At 38.1% G+C, this 14,828-nt stretch overlaps 3 protein-coding genes across 3 annotated transcripts; 1 reads left to right on the top strand and 2 right to left on the bottom strand.

Annotated features, from left to right (window-relative positions):
• Nucleotides 1-1,030: 1,030 nt before the first annotated feature.
• LOC111781798 (cell division protein FtsZ homolog 2-2, chloroplastic-like) lies at nucleotides 1,031-5,498 on the bottom strand. The gene is made up of 8 exons (XM_023662502.1): nucleotides 5,361-5,498; nucleotides 4,454-5,063; nucleotides 3,603-3,902; nucleotides 3,315-3,405; nucleotides 2,696-2,820; nucleotides 1,770-1,862; nucleotides 1,563-1,628; nucleotides 1,031-1,443 (listed from the first exon to the last, which is right to left on the bottom strand). The coding sequence occupies exons 2-8, from the start codon at nucleotides 5,054-5,056 to the stop codon at nucleotides 1,312-1,314; spliced, it is 1,410 nt and encodes a 469-aa protein (XP_023518270.1). The 5' UTR covers nucleotides 5,057-5,063; nucleotides 5,361-5,498; the 3' UTR covers nucleotides 1,031-1,311.
• Nucleotides 5,499-6,600: 1,102 nt separating this feature from the next.
• LOC111781934 (transmembrane 9 superfamily member 5-like) lies at nucleotides 6,601-9,836 on the bottom strand. The gene is made up of 7 exons (XM_023662676.1): nucleotides 9,638-9,836; nucleotides 9,188-9,231; nucleotides 8,472-9,075; nucleotides 8,278-8,382; nucleotides 8,048-8,201; nucleotides 7,015-7,496; nucleotides 6,601-6,923 (listed from the first exon to the last, which is right to left on the bottom strand). The coding sequence occupies exons 1-7, from the start codon at nucleotides 9,826-9,828 to the stop codon at nucleotides 6,701-6,703; spliced, it is 1,803 nt and encodes a 600-aa protein (XP_023518444.1). The 5' UTR covers nucleotides 9,829-9,836; the 3' UTR covers nucleotides 6,601-6,700.
• Nucleotides 9,837-10,278: 442 nt separating this feature from the next.
• On the top strand, nucleotides 10,279-12,406 carry LOC111782061 (F-box/LRR-repeat protein At1g67190-like). Its single transcript, XM_023662838.1, has 2 exons — nucleotides 10,279-10,462; nucleotides 10,739-12,406. Exon 2 carries the CDS (start codon nucleotides 10,824-10,826, stop codon nucleotides 12,069-12,071), a length of 1,248 nt encoding a protein of 415 aa, XP_023518606.1. The 5' UTR covers nucleotides 10,279-10,462; nucleotides 10,739-10,823; the 3' UTR covers nucleotides 12,072-12,406.
• Nucleotides 12,407-14,828: the final 2,422 nt, after the last annotated feature.

The raw sequence follows: 14,828 nt of genomic DNA, 5'->3' as shown, positions 1-14,828 counted from the left end.
AAGGTTGAGCTTTGTGTGGGTATTAAATGGCACAGAGAATGGGTGGAAAGGTTAGTATGCACGTCATTGAGCCAACTCCGACACTATTTTTGTATGGTAAATGACAAACAAACGTGTCTTTTCTCAGCTTGGATTCCACTTGTGTGGCGCCATCTTTAATTCTCTCTCAAAGACAGGATTTTTATAGAACGATGTGAGGTTGATGTTGGAAGTTTCAAAGGGAGGGAATTTGGCCAATGGGTTTCAATATTCTATGCTAATTAATGTGAAGAACACCTCTAGTTTTTGTGCATTTTCTTTCAGATATTTTCCATACCATTTCACAATGGATGTGTGCGTAGTTTTGTATAGATTCGAGATATTACGTATAATAGACAATGATTGTCCTGTGTATCAATGTTGCATGGGATGAGATCTCACATCGGTTAGGGAGGAGACCGAAGCATTATTTATAAGGGTGTGAAAACATTCTCCCAGCCGACACGTTTTAAAACCTTGAAAGGAAGCTCGAAAGTGAGGGTGCGGAAACCTATCTTTAGCAGACATATTTTAAAACGGTAGGATTTGGCCGTTACAAATGAGGAAACCTTGAGGGGAAGTCGAGAAGAGAAAACCCAAAGAGGACAATATTTGCTAGCGGTGGGCTTTGGCTGTTACAAATGGTATCAGAGCCAGACATTAGGCGATGTGCCAGTGAGGAGGCGTGGACACGAGGTGTTGTGCCAACAAGGACGCTAGGCCTCAAAGGGGGTGGATTGGGAGGTCCCACATCGATTAAAGAAGGGAACGAGTGACAGTGAGGACGCTGAGCCCTGAATAGGGGTGGATTATGAGATCCCAACAAAACTGTGTTTATAAGGGTGAGAAAACCTCCCCTAGCCGTGAAGGAAGCTCGGAGGGAAAGCCCAAAGAGGACGATAATATAATCTCTAACCGTCGTTATTAAAAACTTAATTCCAGCTCATCGTATGATAGGTTTTGGATTAAGCTTCGATCATTAACCAATTACTGTCATAAAGTTGCTGCATAATTGAAGGTATAATGGCACAACCATGAGCACTAAATTGAGCACAGCGGCTTCATCTTGGCTTCAGCCATTACAGTACTTTGCTGAACCAAGTTTCAAGCTCTTCAGCTACAAACATCATTCATATTGTAACTACAGATAAGACTGCAAATATATGAGCTATTTTATTACTCAAAAGATATACAGAGTAACGAAACCGATGCATATACAGATACTACGATCTATAGCAGCATATTATATGTACGAACGAAGGTAGGTTGAGTGCTCGGACTTGACGAAGGTGATTAAGCGCTAGGATAGCGCAAACGACCTTTCTTCTTTAGGAATTCTGGGATTTCAAACGAACTACCTTCATTGAAAGAGGAAGGTCTACGGTTGATTCCGAAATTGTTGTTTCCCGGGGACGGTTGACTGGCCTGTAATAAAAGGGAGACGAAACAGGTTTATCATAAGTTCTAGCATGATTTAGCCCGTTCATCGCAGACCTATACCGAATATGAAATTAAGCGTATATTTTGTGCAGACACAACGATACCTGAACGGGCCGTCCTTCGCTTTCTTCTTGGCGCTTAAATCCAGTTGCGATTAGAGTTATACTAACCTGAAAATAGAGGGGTGGAAGTTTAATAGCAAAATCATATGGTCATTGGAGAGTAAGGAGAGATAAAAATGGCTGAGTTTTAGGTAGTGGAGGCGCAGAATGCAAAGATGAAAATGAACTACGCTGGAACATATAACTTACTTGACCGCTAAGTGAAGGATCTATCACTGCTCCAAATATTAAGTTCGCAGTTGGATCTACAAGGTCATATATGACCTCCGCTGCAGCATTCACCTGTGATTATTCACGAGAAATGTTGATGCCCCAATCGAAGTTCGGTTTCTTATGTTGTGACATGTTGAATCTATAGATTACGGTCTAAAGGCATGTGTTACTTGCATGAATAGATCACACATCGGTTGGAGAGGAGAACAACGCATTCCTTATAAGGGTGTGGAAACTTCTCCCTAGTAGAGGCATTTTAAAACCTTGAGGAGAAGCCCAAGGGGGAAAGCCCAAAGAGGATAATATCTGCTAGTGGTGAGTTTGGGCTGTTACAAATGGTATCAGAGCCAGACACCAGGCAGTGTCTCACATCGATTGGAGAAGGGAACGAAGCATTCCTTATAGGATGTGGAAATCTCTCCCTAGTGGACACGTTTTAAAACCTTGAGTAGAAACCCAAAAGGAAAAGCCCAAATAGGACAAAATCTACTAGCGGTGGGCTTGGGCTATTACAAATGGTGTCAGAGCCAGACACCGGACAGTATCCCACATCAATTGATTGGAGAGGGGAATGAAACATTTCTTATAAGGATATGGAAAGCCGAAAGAGGAAAATGTCTACTAGCGGTGGGGTTAGGCTGTTACGAGATGAGACATAAGAGGGTGTACTTTAGAATTTGTAACGCGGGCTTTACGCCATGGGTTAAGAATCGAACTCCATAATGCTAACGAGAGGAAAGTAACAGAGATTCAAACTAAATAACAGTCACCATCAACTACATCATCTAGTTTCCCTTCATATCAATCTCATAAACATGGTAGATCAAAGTTCTAAGAGCAATGAGATAAAGATATATAAATAGGTTGAGATAGGCAGGTAAGAGGAACAGAGAGAGCCACACCTCAAATAAAGTCAAATCACTTCCACCCGTTATGTTCCACACAATTCCAGTGGCCCTTTCTATGCCAATATCCAACAGAGGTGATTGGATAGCGTTTAAAGCAGCATCTCTTGCCCTCGTCTTTCCTGCACCAATATAAACAAAAGGTAGCGTTGGTTTATATTAGAACAGCTGATCAAAATATCTTAAGAGTTTGGATATCATTGGCCAAACCCACTGCCCTCACTGCCAGACAGAGTACGTTTATAGCTTCATCTTGGTCTTACTTGAATATGTTCTTTTACAGTTTTGATCTTTCTATAATTTCTATCTATTACACGAACTTTTGTTGTTCTGTTCGTGTTTCCCGCCCTGTGCGGCTGTGCCTCGTACATTTCACTCGTCGATGAAATGTTTCTCACCCCAAACCGGGGAAGAGAAAATTTCAGACATTAGAAAAGGTCAGATCCAGGATTGTGGACATTCGAAGGATAATGAAGCAATTCCGTAAGTTTTGAAATTAAAGGTCGTCGATAAAAACGAAGATTTTGGTAGCTCGAAGTTAAGACGAAGAATTAGACCAGACTTTAGCAGTACAGGAAAGCTTGTACATCAGTGAAATATGCAGCTTAGAGTTTACCAGTAGCAGTTCCTATTCCCATCAACGACGAACCAGCGTTTGCCATTATGGCACGGACATCGGCAAAATCTACATTTACGAGCCCTGGTATCTGATTATTGTAATGCAGTAAGAGACCAAAAGTTAGATACTCAAAGGGTGTCCATGAACAAATTCTACTGGTTAGTTTAAGCCTAGAATGCTGAACTTAACCAAAACTAAACCACTAAATGGAAGAAATAAACACATTAAAATGTTTCCATATGCAAAGAGAATCTATGGTTTAAAGTTCTTAAGGCTTGAATATACCGTGATGATGTCGGAAATACCACGAACACCTTGTCGAAGAATGTCATCAGCCAAATTAAAGGCTTCTGTCACAGGAGTAGCCTGTGAAACTGCTGTCAGTAACTTGTCATTAGGGATAACTATCAGTGTATCGACTTTGTCTCTTAAATTTGCAATTCCTTCCTGTGCTTGAACTGCTCGCCTTCGTCCTTCGAAAGAGAACGGAGTAGTAACGATACCAACTGTCAATATGCCCATTGATTTTGCAATGCCTGCAACAATAGGAGCCGCTCCGGTTCCAGTTCCTCCACCCATTCCAGACTACAAGCAAACAAATTAATCACATAGTTAGTAAAGAAGCATAGGTCTCCTGGAATATGCCAAGCAAAATCAATCCCGAAATCTCCAACGACGAGCAAATTATGCAGATGACAATCCGGAAACAAACTTTTTTATTATGGCTTCTCAGACCAGTGGCAACGAGTCAACCTCGTGACTTATTGACAGAAGCTGCCCTATCCACATGGCTAAAGATATCAATCTTTTTAGCCAAATCGACAAATCTATCGAGTCTTAGGTGGTTCGGACACGACAATACAGTGCTACCTAAAGGTAAAGGAACAATTGTCATGCATACTAAACAAGGTGAACATAAAATATCCAATGTTTTATACGTTCCAAGGATCAAACTTACGTAGTAGCTCAATTGCTGCATAACTCAATTCTCGTGGTTTTCGAAGACCAAGTTCGTGCTATTTATGACCACGATTACAAGGGTCGCCGTGGTTGGATATGTTTTTTTTTACGGTGACTCTTTATGCCATCATGTTCTTAATGCCAAGTAGAAGAAAGCAAAAAAGTGAATCACTTACAGTGACAAACACCATGTCAGATCCATAAAGCACCTCTTCAATAGCTTCTTTACTTTCATTTGCAGCATTCATGCCAATTTCAGGATTCCCACCAGCACCAAGACCTCTTGTAAGTTCTTGACCAATTTGTAGACGGTTTTCGGGATAGACAGGAGACATTTTCATTGCTTGAACATCTGTATTAACAATCCAAAACTCCACACCCTGCATCGAACTTTCGATCATACGATTAACGGCATTTGATCCACCACCTCCCACACCAATAACTTTAATCTTTGCCTCATTGTAATTACTACTGGATTCATCTTCCAAGTTCTCCGTAGTAGTTCCACTCACATTGTCCTTTCTTAGCATGGAAACTTCAGGGTGTAAATCCAGAAATGAATCTCTGTTCTGATATGGGCTGACACTGTGAGAATTGTAAGAACACTTGACCGAACTTGATTTTTGATTGATACCCACAAAGCCATTCCTATCCTCAGGCATTTTCATACAGAATTTTCCCGAGTGATGCTCCAAAGAGACTCTGCCTCCAAGAGCAGACAACATTCCAACAGGGTGTCGAGTAAGAGCAAAATTCATCGAAGCATAACTTGCCATCATCTAACAGCTGAAAATCGAAAAGAAATTCAGATACATAAATGGTCGAACATTTAAAGTGTTTGACTAAATATGTCGCTATCAAAGAACGTGGATTCAGAAGATTAGTGGAACAGAAGCAATCAATTGGGGTATGTTGAAATGAAAACCCGATCCAAGAATCAAGAATTACTAGTAAGAATTACACAAAAAACTCAAAACCCATTACACATTATGAATCAAATTCGACGGAGAAAAGGAAATTAAACCCAAAAACTGAGATAATAGGAAAAACAGACTCGAGCAAATGCATTTTCGAAAAGGGCACCTGAAATGCTTCTGAAGAGAGCAGTGAAAATCGCCGGGGAGCGCTAAGGATGGAAAATCCAAATGGGGTTGAATGGTTTCGGCCAAAGAGAGGAGAGGATGGGCAGTAATCTTGTGCAAGGGCAAAAAAAAAAAAAAAAAAAAACNACCGCCGCCACCTGTGATCAACAACGGCCCATCCTTTTCCTTTTATTACTGTTCTTTCACTACCACACTACACAAGTTCTACTGTGTAGGATAAACTTTCATCTAGGTTAAAAAGAAAAAAGTTTTAACCTTTATAAAATTCACTTTTGATTATATTATATATAACTTCAGAGTATTAATTTTTTATTTATATATGAGTATTTAAAAATTTAACATAATCTTAAAAATTGAAGAATAAATACAAAAATTTTCAATTTTGTGGCATTATTTATCATATTTATAAAGTTTCTTTAATAAAATTAAAAGTTTGAATTTAATAAATTATAAAACTCAATCATGTTTAAATTTTTTAATTATGTTCATATGAGAATGAACTCCTTAACCGAAAACCTTTGACTATCCGACTTTACCGTTCAAGAATAAATGAATTAGGAAGGAAAGACTCAACCAAAACCATTTGACTATCCGAGTTTACAGTTCAAGAATAAAAAGGTAATTACTATATCGAATGAGTTCTCTGCTGTTTCTGACTTAAGCGAAGCGACTGACTGAACTTGAACCTGAGAGGAAATGAATAGTTCCCCCGGGTTCCTTCTTGTTCTATCTCATTCTTGTTTCGTCTTTCCTTCCTTAACCCTTACAAGTTGAATGAGCGAAGCCATGAAATGAAGACCAACAGGGAGAGGAGTGAAAGAAGGGACAGGAGTTTCGAATATGCCAGTGAAGGCGGGAGGGAGAAGAGAAAGAATGCGGGAATATGAGTTTCAGATAAAGAGTGAAATAGGAGTTTTACCCTCTTCTCAAGTACGAAAGTAAAAAAGTAAAAAAAAATAATAAGTGGTAAATGTTCTATCACTAAATTTGTAATTTAACTAATTATTAAATTATCTTTTTCAACTCAATAATTACAAATAATTACAAAGGAATGGATTATTCTATAAATGGTTAAAGATGGATAGTTAATATATTATTCTGTTGGGCTTGAAGAATTGATCAATAATTTAGTCACTTTTGAGTTCGAATAATAATGACTAATAAGTGATTTGGATTTCTAAGTGATTTGAAGTTTAGAAAAGATTATAAAAATAAACATATGGAGAAGAACACAAGAACATTAATTGTTTTCAAACAAGAACATGTACAGACAGACAGACAGCACAATAGCAGAAGGCTAAAAGATGAGGAGTTTTACATTTAGGACCGTTTCTTGGCGACTACACCCATGTAGAATCTAAAGGCGAAATGCGAAGCCCTGAAGCTCACAGTTCCTAGAACCAGAAACAATGAGTAGCAAATGCAACAATTGTACACCAAAAGAGGGAGGAACTCTCTGTCACTTTCAGTTTTGATCTTGGAAAGGAAGTAGATGCCATAAACAAACATGAGTATGGCAGGTGACCCCCCGCGTAGCACTGATCTGCAACCATTCTTTTCTTTCAGATTTCGAAAACAAAACGAAACAAAACAAAACAAACCAATGCACCAAGTTCTAAGGATATCAGTTTTACCTCCACCACCAGTTGTAGTCATTTTTGAGTAACTGGACACCAGTAAGCGCATACGCAGAAATTATGGTAGTTATGATCACAGTTGAGAAGACTGCAAATAAGGTGAAGAATGACCCGCACGCCTTCAAACCCCACAAGCTTGCATAGATGTCATCCATTACCAAGCAGATAGGCAAGAAGACTGACAGCCCCACAAGAACCATCTGAGCAGGTGTCTTCATATACCATAAACTGGAAGCTGGTGGGTTAAATACGTCTACCATTCTGGTGGGACAAGCTGTAACATCATGCTCTGGTTCATACCACTTCCTTGTTGCTATGCAACATAGGTACACTAAAATGGCACTGCCAATTCCTGCTATTGACAGAATATAGATTGCATCGTTCACCATTAAGCTATTCGACACGAATATCTTTGCTAGAAGAACAGCTAGGAACGCCGGATAAAAGTAGAGTGCTCCCGTAAGAAAGACACATTCTTTCTGTACCGGGATAAAGAATTTTAGTCGAAACATCTTAGTGCATATCATACATCATATCATATCATATCATAAGCATATCGTGTCTCTCAACACATCATGTCATACCGTACACGTATCATATCATAAAATATATCACAATATGCGTCGTATCGTCAAAAGTATCTACCATAACATATATCATATCATTCACATAACATATCATAGTCAGTCATTTTGTCAAACGCATCATACCTAACATATATCATATCATTCACAATATATAGTTTGAGTTTTATTCCAACTGGAGAAAATTTCTCATACATTTTATCATGTCACATGTATCATATTACAAGTATATCGTGTCTTTTAACATATCATGTCATACGGTACAGGTAATATCATAAAGTATATCACAATGTGCATCGTTTCGTCAAATGCATCGTACCATAAAATATATCATATCATTCACATAACATATTATAGTCATATCATTTCATCAAACGTATCATATCATAACATATATATAGGTTTTATTCCGTTTCAAACAAGCATAAATGAATTTGAGAATATACCAATTTAAGTGGGGAAAATTTCTCGTGAAATGATCTGCCTATAAATGCAGACGGTACTGATGTTAGACAATATGCCAAGACAATATCAACAGAGATTCTTTCACGGTTGCAGGGGTAGATACCCTGGTATGCAGAAACAAAAAGCAATACAATTCTGCAGACACAGTTGGTTTAATGATTAGATGATGATCAAACGATAAGCTATAGATTAATACAATTTTAAAGGTTACATGATTAGATGCTGAGTTCCAACGCCCAATAAAGCACCGAGTAAGGATGTGAACATCGGACACTGGCACACTTTATCATTGAAACGACTACCTTGATGAGGTTGTCTGTAAACAATCAACAAATCTGAAAGATTAACAAAATTCTTGAATTCGCCTTAATTACCAAGAACAAAGGGGAGGCGAAGCAATTTTACCTGTTCAACGTGACATACCGAAACAGATACGGCGAAGCAACTACAAGAGGCAATGCGACCCACCAAAAGGAAATGGTAGTCCAAAGCCAAATTCCCGACCAAAACAAGCCTCGATTCTCTTCCAAAACCCACGAGGCTTTCCCATATGGAGCTTTGTTCCAGGATTTAAAGTAACTCGAATTGTTGGTGGGTTTGATTTCATTCCAGACGACTGAGTAGGAAAATTCCACAGGGGTTTCAGTATTATTGGTTATAGCCACAGAAGAATCGAGACTGTTTACAATATTAACGCCCTTCACTTGATCCTCCATGAAATCGAGGTTGAATTCAATATGATTGAAAAGATAATATTTCTTCCCTAATCCTGTTTCTTCAATGGCTTCCCCCACCTTACTTCCAAACCAGATGTCGGCGAAGTACATTTGGTACTCAAATTTGTTTTCAATGGCAGTCTTAAACCTTTTGAGATCATCTTCTGTCATATACTTATCGCAAAGGAAGCCCTCCGATACTGGAACGCCGAATCTCAAATCGTATTGAGTGTTGGTTAAGCAATCGCCTGCCAGAATTTCATTCAGGGATTTCTTTCTTTTGTGTAGTTTTTCTGTAATCAATGAAAAATGTACAACAGATTAAACATAATTGATCTTTGCATTATATAATACCAGTCAAAGAGTTCGAGCATCTAATTAGATGAAGAACAATATGATCTTCACCTCCTGGAGGGCAAAATGGAAGCGAAAAATATGAGTCTGCATCGCTGCAAATTAAAAAAAAAAAAAAAAACGGAACAAAGATCAACGAATAAATTGAAATATATACATAATTTAATCTCGATTACAACTCAACTAATTCATTTTCAATGTTTAAAAGGCAAAAACCTAACTATCTTGAAAAAGTCAGAAAGCCATGAAAATTCAAATTTCAATTACAACTCAACTAATTGAAATATACACATAATTTAATCTCGATTACAACTCAACTAATTCATTTTCAATGTTTAAGAAACGAAAACCTATCTATCTTGAAAAACTCAGAAATCCATGGAAATTCAAACTCAAATTTCCAATCAACCAAACAGATTCGATAACATCACGATAACAGAAACCGAGATAAAATCTTTGCAATAAAAGAAAATTAAAAAGATAATGGAAGTAAGAAACTACCATCGTTCATCGGCCCCAAATACTTTGTTGGCGAACAGAGGAATTTGGTCTCCGTATGCATATCCTGTAGGCTTTGATGAAGAAGCGCGTCTTTGATCATCTATAGCTCTGAAAATTCTGGCGGAGAAGGGGAGTGGGAGAAGAAAGATCAAAATGAAGATCGAGTAAATCAGTTTACGACATGGCGCCATTTCTTGATTCTGCGACCCAGATATTCAAAAATGGAGGGAAAACTGGAGTCCTCATGCATTATATATATATAGCCCAAAACACTGGACTTTTACTACTAAACTTCTGGTAATTTTCATGCGGTTATTCATTTTCACCGCATACTTTTCATTAATTTTTTACTTTATATTTAAAAAAAAAAAAAAATTAATTAATTCATTTCAATTTTTTTAGTTAAAAAAAAGTATAAAATATTTACTGATAGTACTGTATTTAAAAAATACTCCAGAAATTATAAAAATAACATTAATCCATTTTATTTTTTATAAATAAAATTTTAAAAAAATCTTTTTTAAACTATATTTTTTAATTTTAAAAAATAAATTAAAGGGATTTTTGAAGTTAAAAATATATATATATATATATATATATATATATAAAAGAATAATTGAAATTATTTATTTTAATTCATCTTTTCCTTTTTCTGAAACAAAATTCCGATTCCGATCTTATCTTTGTTCGATTTCGCGTCATTACCAACTTCCATCCAATTCCCCAAATTTCCCTTTTACTGCATCGCTTTCTTCATTTGGGCGGCGAACTTCTACAGCCGCCGGAGTTCCAGTTCGATCCAGATCATTTTCGCCTCGCTTCCCAGTAAGCTAACTCATCTATGATATTCATGGCGGGACTCTTCTCTTTCTTATGTTTACGTATTGAAGTTCATAGATTACCGATTCGATTTCTCGTATAGAGAGTTAGATTGGTGCGACCGGTTGAATATGGTCGTGTTGATTAGTTTGTTCTGTTTGTTGTTAGTAGACATTTGTTTCAGATCCAGGTTTTTATTGAATTACTTTTGTCAATTTGATTGATTTCGTCGATACGGAAACTCATTTTTATTCGTTTTCTGCTCCTTATTAACTGCTTCAGATTGCACATATGACATACATATGGCTACTTTAAATCGTGTTCTTGTGAATTTACGGAAATAATTTCTTCGTCTTGTGCTTTGGGAATGGAGCATCTTCCTGTTGAAGTGATCGGGAACATACTTTCCCATCTCAGAGGTGCTCGAGATGCAGTGATTGCTTCGGCAACTTGCAAGAAATGGAGAAAGGCTTGGCGCAATCACCTCCACACCCTTTCTTTTGATTCTGATGATTGGCCTGTGTATCATGATCTCACAACCAGCAGATTGGAAATTCTTATCACTCAAACCATATTTCAAACAACTGCACTGCAACATTTGGCGATTTCAATGGACGAAGTCGAAGAGTTCTCTGCTGCACCGGTTATGGCTTGGCTCATGTATACTAGAGAGACTCTGCGCCAACTTCATTATAATGTGAAGACGACCCCGATTTTCAATATCATTGAGAAATGTGGTCGACAAAAGCTTGAAGTGTTGGCGCTGGCTCATAACTCTATAACAGGCGTAGAACCCAGTTACCAGAAGTTCCCTTGCTTAAAATCACTTTCGTTGAGCCATGTCAGTATCTCTACATTGGATTTGAGCCTTCTTCTGACCACTTGTCCTAAACTCGAGAAATTGGCTCTAATCAGTCCTGATATTTCGATGTCGGATATGGAAGTTAGCAGTTCCTCATTGAGGGATATACATGTTGAAGCAATCAGTTTGGACAAGTTTATATTGGAGGCCGATAACCTTGAAGCTATGCATCTAAAAGATTGTACTCTTGAGCTGTTTGAAGTAGTTAGCAAGGGAGCTTTGAGAGTTCTAAGGATTGATGATGTTAGTGTTATCCATCTTGATATTGGTGAGAACATGGAAAATCTTGAGGTAGTAGATGTCTGCAACTTTACTATTTTGTGGCCGAAATTCTACCACATGATATCGAAATCATCGAAATTAAGGAAGCTTCGGCTGTGGGGCGTTGTATTTGATGATGATGAAGAGGTAATGGATTTAGAGACCATTTGTATGTGTTTTCCTTGGTTAAGCCATCTATCACTATGTTATGATTTGAAAGATGGAACCCTTCAGCATAGTTTGCAGGGGTCATCTCATTTGTTGAATGTGGTAGTGCTTGAACTTGGGTGGAGTGTAGTTAGTGAATTTTTCTCTGAATGGATGGAAAAACTTCTTGGAAGGTGCCCCAATTTGAAAAAATTGATCATATGTGGGGTTGTTTCTGAGGTTAAAACGCATGAAGAATGCCAAACTTTGGCGAGCATCACCTTATCCCTTGTCCAGTTGATGAGAAAGTATAGGCATGTGGAGGTTCAGTTTGAATATGAATAGAAAGAGTTCATGGAGGTTCGTTCGGTCTCCAAGTTTATTCTGAGAGCTGTATCGATATCAAATGCATCCCATCAGGTTTTTGACGATTCTGAAAACCTTTGTCTTCTTTGTTTACAAGCATTCATTAGTTTGAGCAATTGCCATATCCTAGTTGACAGATTACGAACTTTTCTTTTCTTTTCTTTCTCCACAAGGTTCATTTTTAGAGACTTGCTAGGATTCTGTATCTACTCTGAATTTGTATATTTTTCTAAATTCCCTGAATTGTATCTCTCTTTTCAGATATATACTATGAGCAAATAGCATTTAAAAGCACATGCATTTCATTGATACAAGTCCTGTGTCTGTATACATATTTTAGTTACTGGCCTATATAACTCTTTATCTTTAGCGGTTGTAGAAACTTTTCCTTAGTAGACACGTTTAAAAACTTTGAGGGAAAGCCCAAAGAGGACAATATTTGCTAGCGGTGGACTTGGGCTGTTACAAATGGTATTAGAGTCAGACACCTGGCGATGTGCCAACGAAGAGGTTGAGCCTTGAAGGGGGTGGACACGAGGCAGTGTGCTAGTAAAGACGCTAGGCCTTGAAGGGGGGTGGATTATGGGGGTCCCACATTGATTGTATAAAAGAACGAGTGCTAGCGAGGACGTTGGGCTCCGAAAGTGGTGGATTTTGATATCCCACATTAGTTGGGGAGGAAAACGAAACCGTCCTTATAAGGGTGTAGAAACCTCTTCCAAGCAGATGCGTTTTAAACTTTTAGAGGAAGCCGGAAAGAAAAAGCCTAAAACGACAATATCTGATAGCGATGAATTTGGACGGTTAGAATCTGTTACGGGTTTTTCTGCCTACACTGAGGCAAGAAGCATCTCCTGATATGATAGAACCATTGGCATGGAAACTCTTATCTTCAGCTGTAATATGTTTAAAACATCGATGAACATGACTAACAGGGCATTTTCATCCAATAATTCTTACGCTCACCATAGCATCAGATCCCGAGCCACTTCAAGATTTCTGCACTTAAACCCCAAATCCCCAGAGAAACAGAGACTCCGCCGGCAACCTTCCATGCAAGAACTCGAGCGCCGTCACTGCCGACGGCTTAGTCTTCTCCGGCGGAAAATCCGACGGAGACTTCTCGGAAAGTGTGTTCGGCATCGTAGCCGTAACCCCAACTGTTTTCTCGGGGTTGAGCCGACTTCAAAGTGGGCGCCTCCGAGATGGTGTACTTGTTTGTTCAGGGGAGCGTGGACGCCGGCACTGTTGACCCGGCGAACCGGGTTTACAAAAAGGTGATTGAAGAAGGTGAAATGATGGTGATTTAGAAGGTGGCGCCCGCCATTTTTGGATCTGGGATTAAAGATCGGAGCTTTTGGGTTGAGTTTGAAGGCGATTATGAGTATGTTTGATTCTTGAGGATAATCTAATGGTTATTTTACTATCATTGTGTCAACTCTTAATGGTATTATTGCTGTGAAGCTGTGGGATATATGAATATAGATATGCAATTGTGTCCAAGAATTTATTTCATTTTTTGATTGGTGTGCGATGAGTAAGAGTGTTCATATGACTCGATGACCCAACAATTTGAATTACTCAACACGAAGATAAACCACGAGGGGAACATCCTCGAAGAAGAAAATCGTCAAAAACACCAAGTGCACAAGGGAGAGTCTGTCGAAGGTTGAGGTTCGGGCTTCTTCAAATTGTAAATATTAAATATTGTGTTTGTGATCTCATTAGATTCGTTTTGAAAGACCCACGAACTTTGAACGCTCATACTTTACTTATTTCTAAATAAAAATATGCGATTTTGGTGTCTAGATACATTTTGAATAATAGTATAACTTTGAAGTCGGTTTTTCGAGGTGGTTTCACCAATTTTATTCCCTCGTCACCACTGGACCCAAAAACTTGGTGATGAGAAAGTTAAAATAAAAAAAAAAGCAGATAATATGACTGTGAGCAGAGGAAATAGATAAGAGATTCTGAAGGGATGGTGGGGCGATGGATGGGATAGCAACACCACATATGCTTTTAGGGTTTAGTTGCCAATTCTCTCTTGTTTTACCCTAATTCCTTATAGATTAGAGGCGTTCAAATGACTCGAGAATTCCATCAACTCGAATTACTTAATTCAAATAATAAAAGTTGGGTCGGATAAAAAATAATTGATTTGGGTTAGGTTGAATTTTTGAAAAACTGAAAAATTGAGTCAGTTTGAAGGTTGATATGTGACTCGACCAACCTGAAAATAGGATTACAATCTAACCCTACTCTACCATACTTTTAAGATTATCTTAAAGATTAAAGGAACAACCCATTAAAATATTCTAACTCTTCAAAAGTGTGGATTGGGAGAACAAAGGATCTTAAAAGATTTGCTTTTTGCAGATTTGGGCCATATATGCCAATGGATAGATACCCCACAATATTTAAGGATGTAGCTCCCTTGAGTTGTCTATCAATAAGAACTCCATTCCCTTGCCAATGGATAGTGCTTGTGAGGGCCATCTACATGTGACAATTCCAAAAAATTCGGAATAAAATATGACACATGACAAACCTAGCATCAAAATACATGTCCTAACAAAGTTCCGTATCGAAGTGTGTCGTTAGAAACCAAAACGATGAAATGGGATCCCGCGGTAACCAAAATCGAAGTAATATTGATACTTAAGAATTGGCTTAACGTGGATCAAATGGTACGTTACTCACTAGCTTCTCTCCTTTATCTACTAAGAAAGAGAA

Source organism: Cucurbita pepo, chromosome LG19 (assembly GCF_002806865.2).
Source record: "Cucurbita pepo subsp. pepo cultivar mu-cu-16 chromosome LG19, ASM280686v2, whole genome shotgun sequence".
Lineage (NCBI taxonomy): Eukaryota > Viridiplantae > Streptophyta > Magnoliopsida > Cucurbitales > Cucurbitaceae > Cucurbita > Cucurbita pepo.
This window is presented reverse-complemented; position numbering and strand designations above follow the sequence as displayed.

Excerpts from the sequence above, each read along its gene's own strand:
- LOC111781934 (XM_023662676.1), bottom strand. The coding sequence starts at position 9,828 with ATGGCGCCATGTCGTAAACTGATTTACTCGATCTTCATTTTGATCTTT. Across the intron at positions 9,232-9,637 it reads TTTGGGGCCGATGAACGATG|CGATGCAGACTCATATTTTT; the intron begins GTAGTTTCTTAC and ends TTTAATTTGCAG. Across the intron at positions 6,924-7,014 it reads GACTACAACTGGTGGTGGAG|ATCAGTGCTACGCGGGGGGT; the intron begins GTAAAACTGATA and ends GAATGGTTGCAG.
- LOC111781798 (XM_023662502.1), bottom strand. The coding sequence starts at position 5,056 with ATGATGGCAAGTTATGCTTCGATGAATTTTGCTCTTACTCGACACCCT. Across the intron at positions 3,406-3,602 it reads GTATTTCCGACATCATCACG|ATACCAGGGCTCGTAAATGT; the intron begins GTATATTCAAGC and ends TACAATAATCAG. Across the intron at positions 2,821-3,314 it reads GGGAATAGGAACTGCTACTG|GAAAGACGAGGGCAAGAGAT; the intron begins GTAAACTCTAAG and ends ATATTGGTGCAG.
- LOC111782061 (XM_023662838.1), top strand. The coding sequence starts at position 10,824 with ATGGAGCATCTTCCTGTTGAAGTGATCGGGAACATACTTTCCCATCTC.